This window comes from Schistosoma mansoni, chromosome 1 (genome assembly GCF_000237925.1).
Source record: "Schistosoma mansoni strain Puerto Rico chromosome 1, complete genome".
Lineage (NCBI taxonomy): Eukaryota > Metazoa > Platyhelminthes > Trematoda > Strigeidida > Schistosomatidae > Schistosoma > Schistosoma mansoni.
Window position 1 is genome coordinate 25231996 of NC_031495.1, and position 23906 is coordinate 25255901.

The 23906-nt window shown below is 32.6% G+C and overlaps 2 protein-coding genes across 2 annotated transcripts; one reads left to right on the plus strand and one right to left on the minus strand.

Annotated features, from left to right (window-relative positions):
• Positions 1 to 2494: 2494 nt before the first annotated feature.
• Smp_073050 (hypothetical protein) lies at positions 2495 to 2979 on the plus strand (the record flags this gene model as incomplete). Its single annotated transcript, XM_018793801.1, has 2 exons — positions 2495 to 2550; positions 2586 to 2979. The coding sequence occupies 2 exons, from the start codon at positions 2495 to 2497 to the stop codon at positions 2959 to 2961; spliced, it is 432 nt and encodes a 143-aa protein (XP_018648277.1). The 3' UTR covers positions 2962 to 2979.
• A 354-nt stretch (positions 2980 to 3333) lies between these two features.
• Smp_161750 (hypothetical protein) lies at positions 3334 to 23537 on the minus strand (the record flags this gene model as incomplete). The annotated part of the gene is made up of 7 exons (XM_018793802.1): positions 3334 to 3819; positions 5099 to 5285; positions 6891 to 7155; positions 12162 to 12454; positions 13865 to 14081; positions 19945 to 20094; positions 23344 to 23537. The coding sequence occupies 7 exons, from the start codon at positions 23535 to 23537 to the stop codon at positions 3707 to 3709; spliced, it is 1419 nt and encodes a 472-aa protein (XP_018648278.1). The 3' UTR covers positions 3334 to 3706.
• Between the last annotated feature and the right edge of the window lie 369 nt (positions 23538 to 23906).

Sequence of the window (23906 nt, forward strand, 5' to 3'; positions counted from 1 at the left end):
CAGCTTGTTACCTTATTTTAGAAACATGTGCAAGAGCAATATTTTTCGATGTGATATATAGAACCAGTATAATAAATATAATATAATAGATCACCTAGTGAACCAGTAAAACCTTTCACCTGTAAAGCCACATACAGTACGCAGGATCCTGAATTGGAACACCATGCACTGTGTTACAGTTGCTGGAAACTTCAGATGAGTGGCTGCAGCAATATCTAAATTAATTAAATACAAATTTTGAAACAGTCTAGACAACTCCATTACACTGAGACTACTATAACACTGCAGTAATTGCTTTGGAATATTGCTTCAGCAAATTGAAGCACAAAAGTAGGTACAACACAAACGACGTTATTGAAAATATATATGAATAAGAAATGACACAAGGGACAGAGTGCAACCACTGCTGCATGGGCCAGTTCATGATGTGCAAGTAACTTCTGTGAGTTGCATGTCCCTGACCTTGACGAGGATCGGTATACTGTTCGATATTCATTAGCCTGACTACCTGATGATTTGGCTAGAGCACAGTGACATTTCTACTGAACTTACATTCTCAAAGTGAACTTTTAACTGGTCAAAACAATGGAGTTTCCTTGCAAATGAGAAATAAAACATTTACCCTGTGAAAGGTTTAGTAGCCAAAAAATTACAACTATGTCTATCAATCCGTCACACTTCAAAAATTGTCGAGATTATAAGAACAATTGCAATAATACAGAAGAGAAAAAGACTATGAGTAGACACATTGAGCAAAAGAAATGATAGGTACAGAAAGACAATAATGGAATAGTTTCATCATTTTCTCACATACTCTCACATGAGCCTACCAATAGAGTCTACTCCGTTAAGCTCGAAAAACTCAATGATCAGGATAATTGTTCTAACCAGCATAAGAAGTTTTTCCGAAAGTATTTTTGTCTTTGAACGAAAACTTAAATTTTGTTGTATCTCACGTTTCTAACCCTGACGCATGTCAGAATATCGCTTCAAGATACGACAAATGATTTTTAAGCCATTTGATGCTCATACTAGTAAAGAGGTTATGCTTTTCCTTCATTCAATGATTTCAAATTCTTATCATATGTAACGATGAAATTAGTATTTCTATCTAGTTTGGTGGAAAGTTTGATGAAGATACTTATCAAGCTTTCTGGGGTCAGTTTGAATGAATCAACGCTATATCGGATAAATCAGATGCTTTGTTCGACCTATCTTTAAGCGGTTAGTATAAACGTTCCTGACTTTTTTTTACCGTGCCGCTGTATTTTACATATCGGTTGACCTGTCAGCTTATGTTATGTGCTGTATTCCTATTTATAGATTACAACACTTGGTAGGGAAATAGTTGTCGCCGGTTTTACTATTGTAAGTCGTAAACCTCAAATTTTTTTTTATATGTATGCTTAAATCTGTAAACCCTACATTGCTTTTAAACGCTCATGTTCGTGATTGACGAGACTATAATTTGGGGACAAATCAATCAGATTTGAGATAACAGATCTTATATTTTAGCGCAAAATTCATTCACTCATTCGGCATTATAGCTGATGTCAAATCGCCGAATACATATTCCTAACTATCAATTGTAAATCACAATTCCCTACACTGCTTTATAACCGTCATTCACTCTGCTAGTGAGTGGACGTTCTCAGGGCCATTTTAAGGTTGCTCGGTTGTCCGTGAATTATAGTCTCATCTCTGTATTAATGATTTTTTTATTTTAACCCTTAGAACACCTTACACATCGTAACTTATCAATACATTTGGGGCGTTAATTAATTTAGTACTTCGATTATAGCTCTTTTGGATGAAATCATATTCAAGTAAGCTTTATTGGTTGGTTCTTAGGAGCTTCCAGGATGTTTTCCATGGTTAACCTTGCTATTATGGCGCTAAATCCTTATATAATGTGGCACACTTAAACAAGTGATTTAATCAAGTAACGCATAAGATATATGGCTTTTATTTTTTGACATCTTTAGAATCATTCGTAATATGAGCGACTGTCTAAAACCTTACATCGTAAGTATTTAATTACTTTCCATCCGAAGGCTTTATTTTCTTAAAAAGTCCTTGGATTTCGCCCAACTTGGTACACCATAGCTACCAGAGCAGTTCACATTCTTGGACTTAGTCTAATTCATATTAGACATGTTTTTAAATGCTTTGTTTTTACCATGGTACGACGTTTTGCGTGTGCACTTTCCTGCAACTGCAGATCGTTTCGATAAATACGTCAAAAACTATCTTCCGCTCTACATGTAATAAAAATCAGTTAGTTTGGCAAATACTTAGGTAGACGAATATTTAAAACTAAGCAATTATTACTAAGTATAGCTGAGGTTTACTTAGATACAAACTACGAATACTTGAGGTTCTCAGTATCCTATTAAGGTTAACTGTTCTGAAGGGAAAAAGTCCATGATCTAATGTTTTTACTTGCCAGAATGACAGTCGACGAACAACGCAGCTCGTAAAATACTCCTACACAATGCCAGCTGAGGAAGGACGTATAGGTCGAAAATCCACGGTCTATAAACGTAATCGGTAACTATCTAGCTTTATACATGGTTTGTTTTTAGGAAGCAAGCTCGCAGCGTACTCAAAGGCGAAAAGGTACTTCATCGATCAACAAGAAAACAAGTTGTAGAAGTAATTACTCCACCTATCTCTGCAAGGCTAAGAAGTGCTGATACACAACAAGCATTTGTCAAAACAAATGTCAAATTGGATACCCTCCTAGTGAAAACGAAAGATCGTAAATCTGTTGCTCGTGTGAATCAAATAAAGGAGAACGGTTCATATCTTGATTTAATAGCCGAAAGTAATGGAATGTCCGATGTATTGAACAACAATAATTCGTCCACTAGTTCTTCACGGAATGGAACAGAAGATAAAGTCCCAGAAACTCCTGTTCTTCAACCCATGACAGGCTTACGTTTTTGTAGCACCATGTAGCAATATTCATGTTTTCTGTTCAGCTTTTTGATATTTGTATTTTATTTTTGAAAAAACATAATATTTGTGAGTATTTGTTAATGTGTATAACCTCGATAAGTACTTAGGTCAGGGTCTGAAATTCCACCGTAGTGTTTCCACTAACTCTCCGACAAAAGATGTAGGTTGTAGCGATTCGCGGACCAAATCTTGAATGCTCATCAGAAAATATCACAAATCGATCCTCGTTGAGCATAATATTTTGTAAGTTTTCGAATGCGCTCAGGATATTAAAGTAGATCACAGCTTGAATAAGAATATATGCTAAGAGAAAATTACGCAGAACTAAATTTTAAAAAAAACTTTGAATCCATTCTCGACTACAATTTACATCCTCAGCAAATTATATTTTCCCGACCGGTAACAAGTACAATATGCAAACAATACTTTGCATGACTAAAAGCTTTGTCAGAATGTAGTTTATTACAATTTGAAGGTAACTGTTATCAACAGTCTGTCAAAATCTTGAGTTTTGCTCAAGGTGAGTATATGACTGACTTTTGAGCCCTATATAAAAGTGTTCATGTTATTTCTACTTAGAATTAAGAGGAATATGTTTTTACCCAATGTACTGTATTAAGAAACCCGCGTTTCATCAGTTCTTCAATCCAGGAATTGTGTGCCATGTTTTGTGAAGTCGATCAGAACACGTGTACAGGTATAGTTAGGTAACAATTATATATACTGTGCATAATGAAAAGGAAAGTTATGTAGACAGTGGCGCATCGGCAAGTTCCAAATTCCTGAATTTCTCTGCATCGTAAAATCCAGCCTTTACGACACGTCCAGCAAAAAATCGGCCATTCAGATCAAGTACCGCTATAAAAACAAACCAGCGGAGATGAATATTAAATAAAGCAGAAATCATATGAAAATAGAGAAAAAGGTACAAATGAGAACCACGGAACTTTATGCTGAACAATTCTGCACAAGTAGGAGCTGTCGCATAGCAGTAATGTAATTCGCTTTTAAGCTAGTAGTTTGTAGGTCCGGATGCATCCTCATTGGCCCACACAAGTGTAGTTTAGGACTGAATGTGTGGGCCTGTCCTTGATTTAAAAATTTGGATTATATCAGAAGCTGTATTTCTTTTCGAAAACGCAGGTTGCTGTTGTCTTAAACTGGTATAACTTAAACTCCTGTTTATAAATAGGCAGTTATTCACGGGTTAATTTCAGTTAGAGAACTACTGCAAATCAAAATAACATGGACAGCTATTTTGTCGGAGTTTCGAATCCGTCAGTAGTGTGCTTTCAGCACTACGGAGTATTGATTCCGTGAAGTCAAGACTTTTCAGAGACAGCCTAAGATGTAAAAGTTGAGTTAGCATCTAGTGATTTGAACTTCCAACTTCAGTTAATTTGTGATGTTCCGCGCCCCTCACCGGCTGCTGTCGGTGATATTTGTGTCATCCCGACTCGGTTAGACTCCACTGATCACAGCTGTCACTGGAGCTCCAGGAACCAAGCGCATCACAGAAAAGTCTGAAACAGCTTTTCAGTGCTTTCCTTTTTTTCCCAATAGTAATGCGACTGAAACTAATCTATGATGTTAAATTTGGAACCCAATGATCTCTGCAAATCCAGTGATAGTCTGTCACTTATATACATTTAATTGCGCCAAAGAAATTCGTGCATAAACTCCATTGTACAACGAAATTTTTGTTGATGTCATAACAACCGGAGATTTTAGTTGATTATAAACTAATCACAAAGATCATTCAAAATCGCAGTGATATTCCAACAAATGAGTACCTTTCTACATTTTATCAGCGATTGTATAGGTTGAATGATTTGTCTCACCAAAATATTTTGGCACGGACAAAAGGCGGACTCGCTGTTCAAAATTATTTCAAATGGCAACTAGTTATCCACAAGTGAAAGATATCGATAACACTCTGGGGCTTTACAGAAATTAAGAAATTCTGAGATCTTTTTGTCTTGAAAACGCTTGGTTAAATAGTACGCAAATTATTACATTATTATGTGGATATAAGTGAATACAAACGACAGGAAAATGATACGCGACTGAAACTACCACTTTTTCAGAATACTGAGAAATTAACTCTTTATGAAGATGTATGCACAAAAATACATACCTTTTGTTGCTGCTTCTTCAGATTCGAATTCCACAAAAATACGAACTACTTCATCATCTGGAGCTTCAGGCAATTCATAAATCATACACATTACTACTTTGCCATATTTAGCACATTCTTCAGCTGTTTCAGGTTCTAGATCATCATCAACTTCACCTGGTCCACACATATTACGTAAAAGAATAACCTAGAAACCAGAGATACAGATAATCGTAAAGCCGTAGATTTTGCGTATGAGTAGAAATTGTTTATGTTAAAGAAAAACCATGCTGGAACTACTCAAATATAAGAGGTAAAAAATGTATGACTTAATTATTCAACTATCTAACTGTTTTACATAAAATTCTAAGTTCGAACTTAGTTTCAGGAAAAGTCTCAGACAAACACAGAAATTATATGGCTTAGAATGGATAAAACGAACTCCTAACTAACTGTCCATTTGCAGTTATAATGATGATAATGGTAATCATGTAACCACGAACATCTTTCCTTGATATACATTTTCCCCATCCATTCAGTAAAAACTAATTAAATGTGATTGATCAGTGGTAAACTTAGATTCGATATTTCATTATAAATGATAGCCAGATGTCAGCTAAATTAAAATATCCATAAATAAATTACATAAATAAAAGAATGTGTATTAAAAATCTATTTTTGTAAATAAATTCCCATTTGTAGATTATAGCATGATTTTTAAAATCTATATTTCAGAATGGTGTTTCGTAGAGATTGTAGGAATTTAAAAGTTGAATTCTTGAGTTGTGGATGTGCATTACTGAGGAGTCCCATACTATGACAAAACGGCCGTCCAGTGCTTCCAGGTTTTCTATGGTGGTCTAGCTTTAATCGACTAATGAATTCATCTGTATTTCATTCAAAAACAAAAGCATCTCAGTGTCATAATTCGCCGTCATGTGAATATAATTCAGAGGAACTTTTGTTTGTATAAACAGAAAATAATGAAGTATAAATAATTAAAATGTAACACTAGATGCAGTGACCAGAATATAGTAACTAAAATCTAATTCTTATTTCTTTTTACTGGACTTTAAAAATAAAAATTTTTATTAGACAAGAGAATATTTTCATTCCAATAGTTGTTAAAATGAAAAGAAGTGAAAAAAATCTTTGTTACACATTAATGTTTTATTTATATAACATGGAGGATTTCTTTTACCGCTGCATTTTGAATAAAAACTTACAAAATACTTATATTGAACATGTTATGTTCAAAGTTAAAACATGAAAAATTTAGTATATGGACATATACTTTGTCGATCTACAAAAAGTAACTAATTTGAAGGTAGGTAATCGGTGCAGTATGTGGTTAATTTTAAATGAGTAGATTGTATTAGAAAAATTACAAAATGAAAATAATAACACCACAGGATAGAAAATCAATCAGAATATTGAAACCATATTATACTATCATCGACCCTGATACTTGATGTTGCATATTCTTGAAGTATGTTGCTAAAAAATCTCAGTTTCAACAACATAGTGGTTTATAATACTTTAAATGTGTAAAAACAACATACCTTAAACTTGAAATCTTGGCAAATCATAGAACAATGTATAAAACTGTGATACGACGTTTTTAAAAATAAATCGACAGAATTACTCGTGGAGCTGAAGTTTCACTTAATAGCAGTAGATACACTTAATATTATGAAAGTAACTATCAATTATACAAGAAAAAATAGGCAGTGAAATTTATTTTTCCAGAGAATTATTTGTAATTATTCAATAAATGATACATTCATTTGATATGACAAAGTCTATAACTTACACAGCTTCGATTTTCTGGGAGTGGTAGATTATTGAATGTCTCTTCTACATTTGCACTCAAATAACTAGGTAGACTATTATTAGTAGTAGCAGAAGCATTGGCGTGGATTTGTTGACGTTGTTGGTCTTTTTCGTGAATTATTTTGCCACCACGTCGACTAGTTTTTTCAACAACTAATGCAGTAGACATTCCTTGACTTTCTCTACCTAGACCTTGTCCTTCACGATATCCCATTCGAGCCATCATTTTCGCTGCAACAACATTACTATTGAAAATAGAAAGTTCAGTAAGCATAAATAAACATGTCCATAGTTGTCATTTATTAATGTAGAACACAAACATTGAGAAATTACACACTGATTAGACACAATGGAAATTAAACAACAACGTAAATCTAATGATTATTAAGTGCCAGTTAGTTGTACTTTCATTATATTAGTTAGTTTTACCTGATATTTAAATCAAAAATTACAACATACTTGTTACTGATTATGTGGGCTTAAGTTAAAACTGGTAAGATTTCAATTCATTAATTTGTGGGATTATTTAATACAGTAACAAGTGATAATTCACTAAATGCTAAAACAATCCAACTATAAACTATATTATAAGACGTCAAATATCAACACAAGAACTCAATTGAAATTCAGTAAACTGTCCAGTCAGTAACAACAGAGAACCTGTATGTATGTACATCGGTTCAAGTTGCCATGCCCCATTAGCACACCGAGATGAAATTGTCAGGCCAAATCCTAGCATATTAGAGGTAGTAACAGTATTTAAGGGAATAGAAAAGAGTAGGCATTGATGATACGGTTTGAAAAGATGTAAACTAGCGGAGTGAAAACGAAAAAAGATTCTGAGAAATTCAGAATCTCAGGATTCAGTGGAAGACAAAGAAAAGATGCACCTGCGTCACTGCAAAAGATTTTGAGCGAAGCCATTCAAAGTCACTACTTACTGGTTACGATGTGAGAGAATCTTATTGAATAAAAATAGTCAAATAAGTGTTTTCTATTTACTTACTTACACCTGTCACATCTCATGGAGGAGCATAGGCCGCTCAACAGCATTCTCTATCCAACTCCGTTCTGGAAAACCCTTCCCAGTTTCTATTCATCCTTTTCATGTCTGCTTCCGGTTCTTAACGCAGTGTGTCCTTTGACCTTCTTCCTTTTCGTTTACCTTCAGGATTCAAAGTTAGAGCTTGTTTCATGATACAGTTTGATGATTTTCTCTATGTATGTCCTATTCACCGCCAACGTCTTTTATTAATTTTCTCCTCAGCTTGAACTTCGTTTGTTTCCTCACAAAGTAGGCTGTTGCCGATGCTATCCAGTCACCGGACATTGAGTATCTTACGTAGACAATTGTTCCTAAATACTTGCACCTTTTTGATGATAGTTATGGTAATTCTACAAGTTTCGGCTCCATACAGTAGAACTGTCTTGACGTTCGCATTGAAGTTAGTTGACAGTTGTTTTGAGTTCCATACGTTCTTTAACAGTAGGAGTGTTGCCCTTGCTTTGCCAATCCTTACCTTTATATCTGCATGAGATCCTCCAAGTTCATCGATGATACCACTCAGGAACGTGACACTTTCAACATTTTCCAGAGTTTCGCCATCAAGTGTAATAGGGTTGGTGTTCTGTGTTGTATTTGAGGATCTCGCTTTTTTCCTTGTGTATGTTGAGGACTACTGATGCGGAGGCTACTGCTACACTGACTGTCTTGACCTGCATTTGTTGGCGTGTATGGGATAGAAGGGTTAGGTCATCTGCAAAGTCCGAATCATCTAGTTAATTCCGAGTTGTCCATTGTATTCCGTGTTCCAAGTCAGATGTGGAGATCTCCATAATCCAGTCAACCGACAGAAGAAAGAGAAAGGGCGAAAGTAAGCAGCCTTGTCTGACTCCGTCCCTCAAATGCCCTGGTACGGCCGAGAGAAGGGAGAGTCGGTATTGTTTACGAAATTAGGAAGATGGAAAGCGAATGTCCGGTGGTTTAACCGAGTTGATGGACGTGGAGGGTCTACCTGGGAGAGGTGGAAAACCCTGATTCCAAACCAATGGTGCACATGAGCTCCAGGATCCTGACGAAACAAATGGCGTATGGAACTGCATCTCCTCGTTACGTTGCTTCACTACCTTGTGGATTAGACCTTTAGGTCGAAGGCTCGAGTTATGGTCCTCTAAGGAAACTACCTGCTTCAGTTTGAGCACCCGAGCAGTATCTCAGCCCTGACACAAATCGAATGATTTGTGTGACGCATATCTATTTAATGCCCCCCTGCATCAATAATTATGTTTAAATAAATAAATATTCATTCTTTATGATGTTGCTTCCTTCAAGGCAGAACCTTTTGACACGTTGAATTCCAAATAACAGCTTAATTTACTAGTATGTATACAAATACACAGTAAATTAGGTGGGGATTCTATTTTTCAAAATTTTTTCTTTGCGATTTGAAAACTAATAATGTAAGCGAATTGTCAATCCAGCTACTAAATAAATACCTCACCGCCAGAGGATATTTAAGAAACTAAGATTCAAAAATTTATTGGTGAACAACGTCTACTGATAAACGTTATTACTTTAAGCTTGAAAATAAAACTAAAAGCTAAAAAGCGTTATTTCAATTTACAACATTGTTTGAATAAGAATTAAGAGGTTCAAAAGAAGTTCAAAAATGTTGTTAAGAAATATTCAAAAAATTCAATAGATAAAAGCGGTTGATCAGTTTTGATTTAAAATTTTCTTGAGATCTACCTATCGATGATTTATGATCTTACTAAGTTACATTTAAATATTAACAAATATGCATAATTTATGATTAATGTACTAAATAAAACTTAGTTATGAAAGTATTTCGTTTGAGATATATTTTAAGCATAATGATTTATTTGAACATATTTCTAAACACTATATATATATATATATCATCTTTTCAAAGTATTCCAAAGGTTAAAATTATCGTAATATTTGCTAAATATGATCCGAAATAATGTAATCTTTAAAAAAAAGAAAAGATCTATCAAAAAACATGACATGCCACTTTCTATTCTATTCAGTCAACTAAAATCCCAGTACAAATTCGATTAGATAAAACAAAAGAATTATACATTAGAATAAAAATCATTATTCTACATGGAATTATTCGCAATTATTATTTCTGGTAATCAAAATAATACTTGAATAATTTTCTTATATGAGAAAAGCTACTGTCAACAAAGTCAGTCAGCTACAACGTAGGACCAGGCATATAAATGCATCGGTCCAAGTTGCCATACCTCATTAGAACAACAAGATCAATACTAAATTCATAGAAATAGTTAATTTAGTGGTGGTAATATATAAAAGAAAGGTTGTATATAAGGATATAGTATAGGAAAGAAGACAGATCTGAAGCAATTTTAATCTCACGGTTTAAGGGAAGATAAAGAGTGTATACACCTGCGCCAACTGTCAACAAAAGTACACAGAATACAAGTTCTATTGCTTATGAATAGTAAGGAATGATCAATTGATATTAGACAGATATTATTGCATATTATCGACAATATATTTGCAGTAGTAAATGTTATAGGAGTAATTATAGTAAAAATAAATTTTATAATTATTCAAATGAAATTAGAAGTAGACATACTAGTAGTTTTGTGCTAAAAATATTTGATTCATATAATCATAAGTTTTAAATAAATAGAAACCAAGTTGATTAGATAATTTTCCTTTTTTTGGCAATTAAGTCGAGAAATAACAAACAGTCGCTTGTTATTAATCCGAAACGGTCAATAATGTCATTAAACAGATAAAATATAAATGCCGAGAATTGTTGACTGGATTAAATAAGTGTTCCCAAAGAATGGATACGAGAATCGATTAATTGGAAACACTAAACAGATAGTTCCCTTCATAGACTCATAGAGTAAGAACGAAAAACATTTTGGGATGAAGTAAATTCATTTCATTTAGTATGTTTTAAATCTTCCATCAAAGTACTTGCATTTCCCAACAAACACTTCAATGAGTGAAAACAGTAATTATCATCACTAATATTATGATCACTTTACTGTTGCTTTTTGGAAATTACTATTACATGTATCATTCTATTTGTTATAACTAACAATCTGTATGTGTCTTGCGCTTGATTACACTAGTCTTTCTCCAAATTATTCTGTTCATTTAAAAATTGAACGTGTATGAATATGGAAAGTGACTTTAGTGGGGCTTCGGTCAGTGAGCTGGATAATTTGATCGTGGAGCTTTCATTACTCTTCTGAACATCATCAGCACAAACTTCAGATAGGAGCGAAGCATTCGGACTTCTTCACTGATGAATAACTTGTCCTGTCCACCTCGATCTTGATTGATTAGTGTAGACATAACCTGTCATTCTCTGCATCTTTATTTTGATTGTTTCTGCCATTGATCAGATTCTTGGTCCTATATTTGTTAATGATTATTTTAATTGGTTGATGAGTTGGATCAATTTCAATGTGTTTGTAGACCGCTGATTAACTGGATTGTCAAGCTTCTACAAATTCTCTGATGTTCTTAGTATGCCCTCTATCAGTGATTTCGAAATTTCCCCTCCATCTTCGCCTGAACGAACATTGAATAGAGGTCAAACGCCATAACACATTTTTGCTTATATCAATGCATATGGACAACTGATGGAAGACCTGCAAATGAAGTATTTAATATATGGTTTTCATAATTTACGGAGACACCATAATTTTGCACTAAACCATAAACTGGTCTTTCCGACTTGAGTGTTTGTTCATTACAGCAGGACTAAGAATACTTCTACCTGATTTTTGTGCTGATGTTGTTCAGAAGAACAATGAAAGCTCCAAGACGTAACATCGAGCCCAGTGAATAAACTCAACTAAAATCACCACCTGAGGAACAAATGTTCCCCACCATCTTAAAGTGATTTTAAATATTTTGTATTAGTGAACTAAATGAATTTGTGCATGTTACATATAAAATCACATTTATAAAACATTTTATTTATTTCTGCAAATCAGTCGCTGTGTACACGATTTAAAGCACATGAAATAAACTCAACTGATCTCACAGTGTTTATTGTTTTCGCTTTACAACAGGAAATCGTGATATAGTCTAATAAGTTTTAAGCAGTAAAATAAACATATGATTTACAAACAATAAAGCATCTCAGTAAAATATGTGTAAAATCAAGTAACACTAACATAAAATAGTATAATGAGTTGTATAAGATATAAACAGGATAAATTAACGAAAACTTACATTCCAAATTTACTACTAGCTGTGCTAACTCCAGGGTCATCATCATTAACCGACGATTCAGAGTTTTGTGATGCATTTGAACCAGAAGTAACAGTTACATCTTCGAGTAAAACAGATGGAGGTGCGATAGCAGCACCTTTTGTTGGTTGTGAAGAATTCCTACCGGAAGCTGCAGTATATTCATTATCTTCATCGTCTTCTTCATCTGAATACTCATAACGACGACACATTCCGGAAGGATCATTCATACCAAATGGATCCAGTCGATGGTGTCTGTCTGCAAGCGCTGATTCCTAAAAAGGGCAGATACATGAAAAAAATTTTAAGTATTAAACACTGGAAGAATAGTTTTAATAACAAAGTCCTGAAACTATGTATTATATATATATAATTACATTCTGGAAATAATCACAGCGTACATGCCTATTTAAAGGCATGGTCAAAATGATATAGAAGGTAATGTCACACGTAAAGGACGAAATATATAGAAATAAGGTTGGTTGGAAACATACGATTCATAAATTGTTTTGAAAAAAGAAATTTGTTACAGAGATCATAATAATGTCAGACAGTAATCGAGACTCGAACATCTTGTAAAAGTATGAATATTGCACAAAAATTCCAAATATATAGCCAAGCAATCCAGGCATTATGAAGTCTGATGGCTATGTATTTATGCAATCATCTTTTTATTAATGGATCTATTCAAATTAACCCCCAATCAACAATTGAAACTGAATAATCAGGTGATAAATCACGAAATTAGTGTACTATAATTTCACGACATAACAGAAATTTTTTAAATGTTTTGCCTTACTACTGTTTACCTATTTATGAAAAATCTATGGAAAATGAATGGAGAAATAGTTAATTTTAATGATGTTTGTAAATTCGTTATTCTTCTAGGTGAAAACAAGAATAAAAATACCAATAGAATGCCATCTAACCATTTGCATAGAAGTCATGTTAATTAGTGGACTTAATTTTTATAGATCACTTACGTATACTGAACGTAACCTACAAATTGAGAAAGAGTTAGACGTCCGAAACGTTCGTAACAGGTGACAAGTCAAAAGGTGAATCATTACTTAAATATTTCTCCTCAGGAAAAATATGGTTTTTATTTTCAATATTTTACTAAACATCATTTTTATGGTGCGACAGTAGAGACTGAATCATATACTTATGACGTGATATTTTAGAAAATTCACTATATTTCTTATACCAAACTAATATGAACAACCTATTGTTTATAAAGATGGAATATTTAAGAAAGATATTTGAATATTTACACAAAAGTGACGTAAAGATGGAAAGTTTCTTCGCGACATTAACATTTACTGGAGCTGTGTAATCCTAGTATGAGTGATTTACGAAATAAACTAGTCTGTTTGTCTTACTATTTTTTCTCCAATCCTTAGAATATTATATAAAGTTTTGGTGAGGCTTTTCAAACAATTTATGGTATAACCTTTTTATATTTTTCAACAGGCTATTACACTCTTAAAATGACTAGGAATACTATCATGCAGGTTTAGTAAGCAATATCATCGAAAACTTGAAAAAAACCCTTGTCAAATTGTTTTGAGGTATTCTTCAATGGGACAACTGGAATTTCTCCATCTTAAAGTAGATTATGATAAAAAAGTAAATCCTTCGAAATTTGGATAACATTAACAATTAGACTTGGGATATTTAATTACCTCAGCACGTCTACGTTCACGTTTGATTCGAGCTAATTCTTCATACTCGTTAGGAATCATGGGATTATATTCATCCATGACACCCAAAGGTAGATTTGGTTCACCAAATAGTAAACCATTCGTCATAGCTGTATTGGAATATTTCAACGAACGTTTAGATTTACCTCCACTGCTTCCCGAAACACATCGCTCTAATCGTCCAGTCAATTGATTAAATCTAAATGTTCATCAATATTTAGTTAAAATGAATATACAACATTAATTGTACATAGGGAGACATGAAAAGGGATATTAGTGAGGATGACTATCACGAGCAATCATAAAACCACTGTTAATTTATAACAAAAAGCAACCATTTTTTTGTAAAGTTAGAAAATATTGACAGCAAACAAAAACACTAGAAAATTATTTACTTTCCTTAATGGTTTACTACAGTGACCTTAAAATATATGGGTTTGAGTATTATTTTTGTACTGATGCTACCTGAACAGATTAGTATCAGTAAGTGCTCTTTATCTGACATAATTTGGCATTCGAAATGCATGATTTATTAATCACTTATGATAACTTATAAATCTAATCTACACTATTTGTTAGATATGACGAAGAGTATCACGGTGAAGTTTGTTTACATAATGACAGCAGTAGCAAAAAAATGTTTCACAGTTTCTGCTTACAGTATTTTATTCACTCAGTTTTTCACACAAATTGTTAAGTTGGTTAGTATTCAAAAAATTGTAATTAATAAATAAATAAATATGAAAAGACACACTCTATTTATATTATCATTTAAGGAGGCAAATGTTTGATTTGATTTCAAAGGCAATTTTCAATGTACAAGTAAATTCCTACTTATTTATGTAGAGAGTAATTTCTGGATTTAATTAACTTATTTACATTAATTGAAGAGTCATGATAATTATATAGTGATTCACTCGAAAAAAAAATACAAGCATTTTAATATTCTTTCAAAGAACAACGGTTGAAGCTAATTAGCTAAATGTTGTTAGAGGTGATTTTGGAAAAAAATACACGTGAAAAAGGTTTCTATGTTAATGAATCAACTAGAAATATGTGAATAAGTGAACAGGTTAATTAAAAAAGTTATTTATATGTATGTACATATCCTTCTTTCATAAGGTTACCAAAATAAAAATGCAGAGCTACATAACAGTTATTTTACAGACTCCAATCAACTCGAAAAAACTTGAAGTTTTAGATCTCTCAGTGCATATTAATTACCATATTCATGTTTACTATAACTTATCATGACATTCGAATCTGTTTATTACTAATAGTACATATATATACTAATAACACATTGATGAATATAGGACATATCCTTAATTTAGTATTATACAATTGTAAGGACATTAAACAAATGGATAAATTGCCAAGTAATAATGAGGAAATACGATAAAGACGTAAGAATAAAAGTTCAAACTATAAATGTTGTCACTTAAAAAATATTTTTTCTGAGTAATTTAACAATTATTTTAAACTTCCACAAAACACAAAATAGTTGTCCCAATAACAATAGTGAATGGTAACTTTGGCATCCATTTATGGACCAGTATTATGCATATATTTATTATCGTATAACTGCTAAATAACTACACTATTCATATCCATGTTACCCTTATTATAAGCTTTATTTTGACCTATAGACTATTATAATACGATTTACCATTCTTGAGTTATCCCCAGTCTATTGATTACTGTCCCCCTATTCACAGACATATTTGGCTGAATCTTGTACAAATGTTATTTCCTATTTCATTGGTATGATGTGGTCAGTCTGTTTGGTATATAAACTCAGTATGTTTGAAATACAAGGATTCATACCACAGAGGCTGTTATTGGTGTTTTGGACTTAACTGACTGGGCTAGGCAGAAGCAGGACTGGTCAGCACTCTAGACTGCTCGTATGGTTTTCGTGTGCCATTGTTCCAATCGATAATTCGCTGCTCTCTGATTGGCGGTCTTAGCACGTCACACACTAACTAGGCATCCACTCGGCCACAAGATATAACAAATATGAAGAGGACTTTTAGTAGTACAGTTGGTACATGAAAAAGAATCACTGATAATTAACCATCTAAGATATGAAAACTTGATTCTCAAGAGTAAGACTAATGATATTTAATTAGTTAAATCAGCATAATAAATGTAATGGTTAAGAAATAACACTCATGATACCCATCTAACAATATGAAAGCATTTAAAATGAAAACAACGTTGAACGAGAAATCAAGAGAATAACTGAAAGTATTAAAATGAGAAGAGAAATATGGATATACAAGTGGATAAAATATATTTCCTACTAGAAAGAGTCTTAACAAGAACCATAGGTATATATACATATGCATAGAAAGAGCTCTAGGTGACATTCGATCACACAAATAGAAAAAATCTATTATTAATGTTGGTTACTTAGCAGTGTAATATACTCGACGTTGATAATGTCTAAGTTTCTTTCGTTGAAATTAGCGAAAATAAACACATAGACAAGTATATCATATTTCACATAAAATTGAATCATGGTATCCACTTTAAGTAAAAAAAAGTAATCACAGTCCATAAATGACAGAATTGTTGAGTTTTAGAATTGTAACAAGTTACGATAAAACAGTCATATTCTCATTTAATTATGAAACAGAAAACATTAGTATTACTTCTGTTCGCGAGATCCCAGAATTAAGTAAGCATCAGCTGGGTAATTTTAAAAAGTAATAATCAGTTGTGAAAGGTGGTAAGTAACCAGAAAAACAGGTAGATGTACAACATAAGAAAATAGCGTAAAAATACTTTACCCAACCCAGAGAAGCCTGGGAAATACACTGACAATAATTCCAGACTATTAGTCTTTTAATAGGTAGATAATTCATCAAATATGGGTATTTCTACTTCACTTAAAAGTGACCTGACTATTTGTCTTATTTTGAGGAGGAAGTATTGAAAAACAAATTGTTATCCAACAGACTATCAATAATAAACTGAATGACAGAGAACTAGTGTTTTTAGAGATGTTCCTGTAGCCTCGGTATATTCACATTATCATTTATCGAATAGTTGTGCAAATATCAACGTGTTTTATTTTCCAGCGGTTATAGTTAATACTAGATGTTCCTAGGCGGGACATTTTTATATATTGAGAATATCATGAGGTCAAATTCTCCATGTTCAGCGATACTTATAGTCACAGAGTTCAAATATGGTTATCCTTTATTTGTTTACTGACATTTTACCATACAACTGGTCAGATTAGCTACCAATGAAAATACAATTAGTAGTTACGTACAATAATTGACAACATAATTAGTGTTTTACGGGGTTTAAATTAAATCTACTCGCGATTTAGCTTTTGGATTAACTTGGAGTTAAATGAGTGCATGGAGATTGTTACAAAGAAATTTTCGAAGTCAGAAATAGCAAACGCGTCATTTTTATTGCTGTTTTTATTAATTAAAATGAATAACATAAATGGCATTTAAATTTCCTCCTCCTTGCCCTCTAAAAGAAGTCCACTATAAGTACCTATTTACACAGTACAAATTTTTTGAATAACAAGCAACTGTAACATACTTCTGAAACACATAATGTAAATAGTAGATAATTGATAACATCCATTACGTGGAAGCGAAAAAATACAACAAATAGTTTACGAATGGATAGGAAACAAATAATATGAGGATAAAGTATGAAGTGAAATCAGTAATAGTAATAATAAAATGTTTGCTAGATTATTCCTCATTTCGAGTTACAGAGAAAACTGTTTATGTATGGAAAAATAAACAAATAATTTATTATTCCACTTTCCATTACTTTGAGGTTTTTTCTTACTTGTTTCGGTGGTGTCTTAACATTTCAGTGTGAAATATTTTTTATTGTCTAGAACACTAGACAGAAACAGGTTCACTTCTGATGAAATAAAGTAATAAACAGCTAGAGGAGAGTGAAACCTCACCAACAAACTATTTCATACACACTCGATTGTAAAATTTCTGTGAATTCAATAGTATTAATAAACAAAATTTGGTACATGCTACAATATTCAAACAAGTCAGTCAGTCAGCTACAACGTATGACCAGGCACATACATGCATCGGTCTAAGTTACCATACCTCGTTAGCACAACAAGATGAACACCGAATTCATAGAAGTGGTTAATTTAGTGGTGTACGGATTTATTGGTCAGCTGCATATATTACTAAATTAACTAGGTATTTTGTAACGATTTCAGTAAATTAACATAAAATTGATTATGTATAAATAAATTAGGTTGATGACAATGTCCAGGACCTAAAATACTTTTCAACTGGCAAATCACAATGAATCGGTTTAGAATCAAAAGCAATTTAATATACAGAGCACACATCACTTACCGTCTAAACATCAAAGGGTGAGACAAAATAGTGGAATATAATGGAAACATTTAATTGAAAATGAAGTGGTCTTACAGGGATTATTTAAATCAGTAAAACGTACTCATCTCAAAGTCACGGATATACACTTTCACGCAATGGAATGAACCAGCTGTTCAGGGTTTCTTGGTTTCCAATGGCATCACAATAGGAATCAGTTAGTGACAAATACCTTGTACAGATTTGCTTGAAAAACTTATACGATATGTTTATATCGATAAAGTTAAACCCTATGATAAATAATGAATAGTTTCTAAGACAAAATAAAATGATGATGAAGTTACACATATCGTTTGGTAGAAGACAGATGTACGATCTGACCTGTCGAACCAAAAATGTAAAGTAGGTTTAACCATATGAGTTGATATGTTTTTGAAGTTGAATGCATAGTTCGCATAGTTAATGTTTTATCATATCAAAGAAATAAAATCATTAATTTTAAAAAATGTAAGCACCTTTTAATCATACGTAATAATAGGTATTTCTTATCTACATAAATCAGTCATAATCGATGAGCATAAATAGCCATGTACATTAATAAATATTTATTATTTAAACGTAATATAATATCAGCAAACCTGCTTACATGTTATATATAGGGCTAAAATGAAATTTCAGTTTAATGATAAAATAATATAGTATAATGATTCATGGAGAAATCAACACGGGAAGTGACTGATGTAGATGGGTTTCATGTGATTTAAAGTGACCATAACATGTTATTGTTTATCAATAAAAATACATATGTTGGATTGCTGAAATTATGATAAAAACACCCTGTTTTCAACACTAAGTCAGGGTTTCGAACGCTACAACATCGAAATTGGTTTGAGCACATATGTAGAATCATCATTCAATACAAATGTTGTTGATTAAAGCCAATAAACATTTCCTCGGTAAACAGATCAATAGGGACCAAACCAACAGTTAGTGACCATAGACTACTTTCAAATTGTTTGGTCACCCATATATTTCTTTAAACATATATTGGGGCTATCCGGAATTACTCAAAGAGGAAGGCAGAGGGCGATAATACACAAAACATTTCCCAGCCATTTAGTAGACGAAGATTTAAAGTCATCGACTGTCCTGCCATCTTTATATAGTACCTTACACCTAACTTCAGCATTTCCCATTTGGCTGTTCCGCCGTAAACAAGCAATGTTGCACTAGTACGTTGATATTCTACTTTGCTGTAACTAACTATATGAGCATTGATGCCGGATACAGCTTAATAGTGTCATTTTAGATTATACTTACTAAGAGGGTTCCAGATAATTAAATAAGTTCAACTACACAGCATTTAGTAATTTAGTATACTTTTACACTCCAATCAAGTTCACATATCACTCTGAAATATACCGATGTCATGAAATATAGGTAAAAATGTACCTGACATAGAGACACTAAGATATAATTGAAATATACAAGTCAAATGGAGAAAAATCAAAAATTTTACATATTTAATCTCATTGTTATCATGTAGAACTTTCAAAAAAGAGACATTATTATAACAAATGACTTATGGTTAAATGTTTCATCGATTGAGAGTATAGACAACAGGTAAATATCATGATTATCAAAATTCCAGTGAGTAAGTTTGAAAGGTTTCAAACAAATAAATTGGTTTTTTATCATTCACCACTATTGATAAACAATTGTAGAAATTGTATTCTTTTGAATGTATACATTACATGTACAACTGATGACAGATTAAGCAAAAAGATGTTTGTCAAACTAGACGACATGGAAACTTTTTTATGACTGTGTATTGAGACCAATAGTTTAATTATTAAAGATTTTTCACTGACACTGTCACAATTACAACTTTCTCAGGATGAATTCAGCATATTATAATTTAAAAGAACATTCACAAAAACCAATTAGGTAATCGGTTAACAGATTTGATATGAGATTTACTTTTACACGAAGGCGATTGAAGTGTGATGGATTTATCCTCAAGAAATTTGTAGACGTGCTTAATGAGAACATACAGTTATTTGAAAAAGTTCAGATAAACTTCTTCGGCAAATTCACGAGGAATTTTACCACGATGCATGAAATTATTCGATGTCGAATGTAATCAATTTTATTCCAGGAACAACTTTATATAAAGATGTGAACAGAATATTTTCCTTTGATAATAGTGATGGAAATTTAGATGACATCATTGATTCTCGATTTACTGTCAAAAGTTATGGTATCTCATAAAAACAAAGGACCTGTATGGGTACTTAATACATATTTACAGGTTTACTCTATTAATTAAACCTTCTGGAGCAAGTACTTAAACGCTTCTGTTTACTTTAACTCTAGAAAATTTTAAAGTATGCTTGATACGACTACGATTTCCTTATGAATAAGACGTATGGATTGTGTATATGGTTTTTCTGAATTTTTTCAGTGATTTCATAGTAGGTTGCATTTTTCTGATAGATTGTTTTAAGTTTTCATCCTATAATTAAAATAGCAAAATTTTAATTCAGCAGCTTCTTCCACTGATGACATTTCTAGAAAACAGATCAACAGAGTTCATTAACAATTATGCGGAACTGTTTGAATATGTTGACCAGTATACAATTACAGTTGAATACTCTATATTTTATAAATTCGATGTAAAAACCAACTATCATTACAACAGTAAAGTAACAGAAAGTCCGAACTGACAAAACCAAACAGATAAATATACTTCTTTACAAAATTAGCCCTTAATCTACTTGAGAAATAGGACAACAGTAACCATATTCAAAAATATTCTTAACCAAGAGGGCATTAATGTTAGTATCGAAAGAAAGAAACTATTCTTCAATATAAACAAACATGCTTAAAAAGACAAACGCAAAACTCATACGCATAAGTACGTTAAAGTATAAAGTTAAATTTTTGTAATAATAGTACTAGGAAACCAGATGGGATAATCTTATATATATTTTTAAATGATTCCTTTCCTTTCAAAAACTGTAACAAACAAGCAGACTGTAAGGAAGAACGTTTTGCTCAATAATATCTGTTTAGATACATTCAGAAAGTATTTCAACAAACGTTGATCTTTTAACAGTGTTTCCTAAAAAAAAATAGCATACAAAACATGCAAAATATGCATACGGCTGGACTAATATCATTACCTGTAAGAGCCATCTACGTGTGGTACACGCTGTTTCAAATCGACCACTGGGGCTAGTGTTGTGCGAGAACTCCACTGAGCATTGGAAGAATCTGTGGCTGGGCGTCGACCCTGAGCACGTTTCACAGCCATGTGGGATTGCATTAATTTTAAACTAGAAAATTAAATAAAACTGATTAAATACAGACAAAATTAACTCATGAATATGTATTTCAGCAAAAGTCTAATTAAATTGAAGAACTGTACAAAAACGTATAGATTAAGTTTACTAACTCGGACTTAATATGCTTAGGAAAACCAATGAAAAGGAAGAAACCTCAAGATTACAACATAGTTTAAAGAAAAAGAAAGAGAATAGACAGACTGTTTTATAACTTTCAAATTACATCAAAGAGGCAGGGAAGTGAAAACAGGTTTGCAAGAAAATGATTAGAAAAGTGATCATTTCAAGTTTTAGCCCATAACAAAACCACACAGATAAGAATCATTAGAATGTTCCGGAAAGAAAAGTAAATAAGTATAGATTATCTCCAAGATTTGGCATCATTCTAACTATGGACTTCAACTAGTGATTTCTTACATTCTGAGGACAGTATACAGTTCGCAGCACTATTCCAACAGTACACAAAAACACTATACACTGACGTTAACATTTAATTGTCCTTTACTTCGTTTTTAACTGGACGTGAATGTTTGAACAAAATATTCACCCTTCGGCAGGTTCTGAAAAATCGATATACTTTTAAACGTCCGACTATAGTTGTGTTCCTTGACCTTGGGGAAGAGTTCGACTCCTTTGATAGCAAGGTTCTATGGAAGTGTCAGTCATTGAGAGGAGTACCAAAGAAGTACACCAACCCTGTACAGGCTCTCTACTTGGACACTTTTCATTGAGTCAGAGCTTATCGCGAACTGTCATCAAAATCGGTTACTTTCCAGGGGTTGATCTACCTGGAGACCAACTTGTTTACTTAGAATACGCGGATGATATGGTTCTGTTTGATGGAGACACTGACAAAATACAGTCTTTTGACCGCCTTAAGCAACAATGTAAGCATGTCTGGGATGAGGTTCTCTCCCCCCAAATGTGAAATACTACTTCAGGATTGGCTTGCGTCAGCGTTTGAAGTAATGGTAGGGAGTGAAGTGCTTGAACGCATAGACCGCTTTAATTATCTTGGGATTCTCATCACTACTATTCTGGGATTCGGCCAGACAGTTTCATCTTTCTTTGCTAATGGAGCATGCCAAATCAAACCGATGTGCATACGTACCAGGTTCTACTCTGTGACTGAATGATATTATTAACAATATTGCTATATTAGTGGGATATTTTCTCAACATCCGATGGGAGTATTATGGAGGGATTTCTCCAAGACAAAGAAAAATGGGGAATTATGATGAAGAAAGTAATAACCAAAATAAAGTTTATTTACATTTATTTGACACACTTCAACTTTACGCATACCCACTTAACTACGCGTACATACACATAAAATGGGGACCAAAAACAGAAAGTAAAAACCATTCATTGTTTACATTAGCCACGATAATCAATCATTATAATCTCTTGCAGTAAACACATATATAAAATTATAATGCAGATGAGTAAAAAGTATGATAACTATGAATGTACTACTGAAAAAGTAAATCATGTTACCTACCGCTATATTCTAGTGATTAACTATACTATGCATTTCAATATACCTACATATTAATTGTTTTAGGATGAATATATTTGTATAATGGTAATACAATCTATAAATTTTCCCATTAGTATTGTTTAGTATGAAATTAAATTGTAAGTAGATGTAAATACAGGCAAAGAAGGGATGAAGAATAAAATAGCAAACCAATATTATTCTTAGTCAGTTATCTCACCAACTGAAAGAGTAAACTAATTTAAAGCCAATGAATAAATGATAACTTACCTGGAATTTGAATTGACTGAAGAAGGATTCATATTGAATTGATTAGATGATACATCAGATTCCGACCAGTTAGCAGTGACACGCAAACCAACCAATGGAGCATTTCCTGACTTATTAGACGACTCGCTTGATGTTAAATTATCGAGAGGTGTTCCGTCTAAAATATCCAAGTCATCATATAAACTTGACGTCATTATTTTAAACTGAAGCTTCGATCCTATGAAGTCAGCAAAACAATTGAAAAAGAACAATAATTCATTAGGTAGAAAAGTTCGACGATTCAAAGCGTAACACAATCTACAAGCATTCATTTATACAAGAAAGAATTTTACGAATCACACTTTAATCAACTGAATTTATTAAGATTATTATTTGGGATCTATACAGACAGTACGGTCTATAAGTTTGGATTTCTATAACCTAGAAGCTCGATTACAATAACAGTTGTAACATCCTTGAACAACCTTCCATACTATCTAAAATTTACGAAATAATTTAATAAATAAAATTCATCTAACTTAATCTAGACTGAAAAAAGTTCGCAAATTTATAAACTTAGAAGA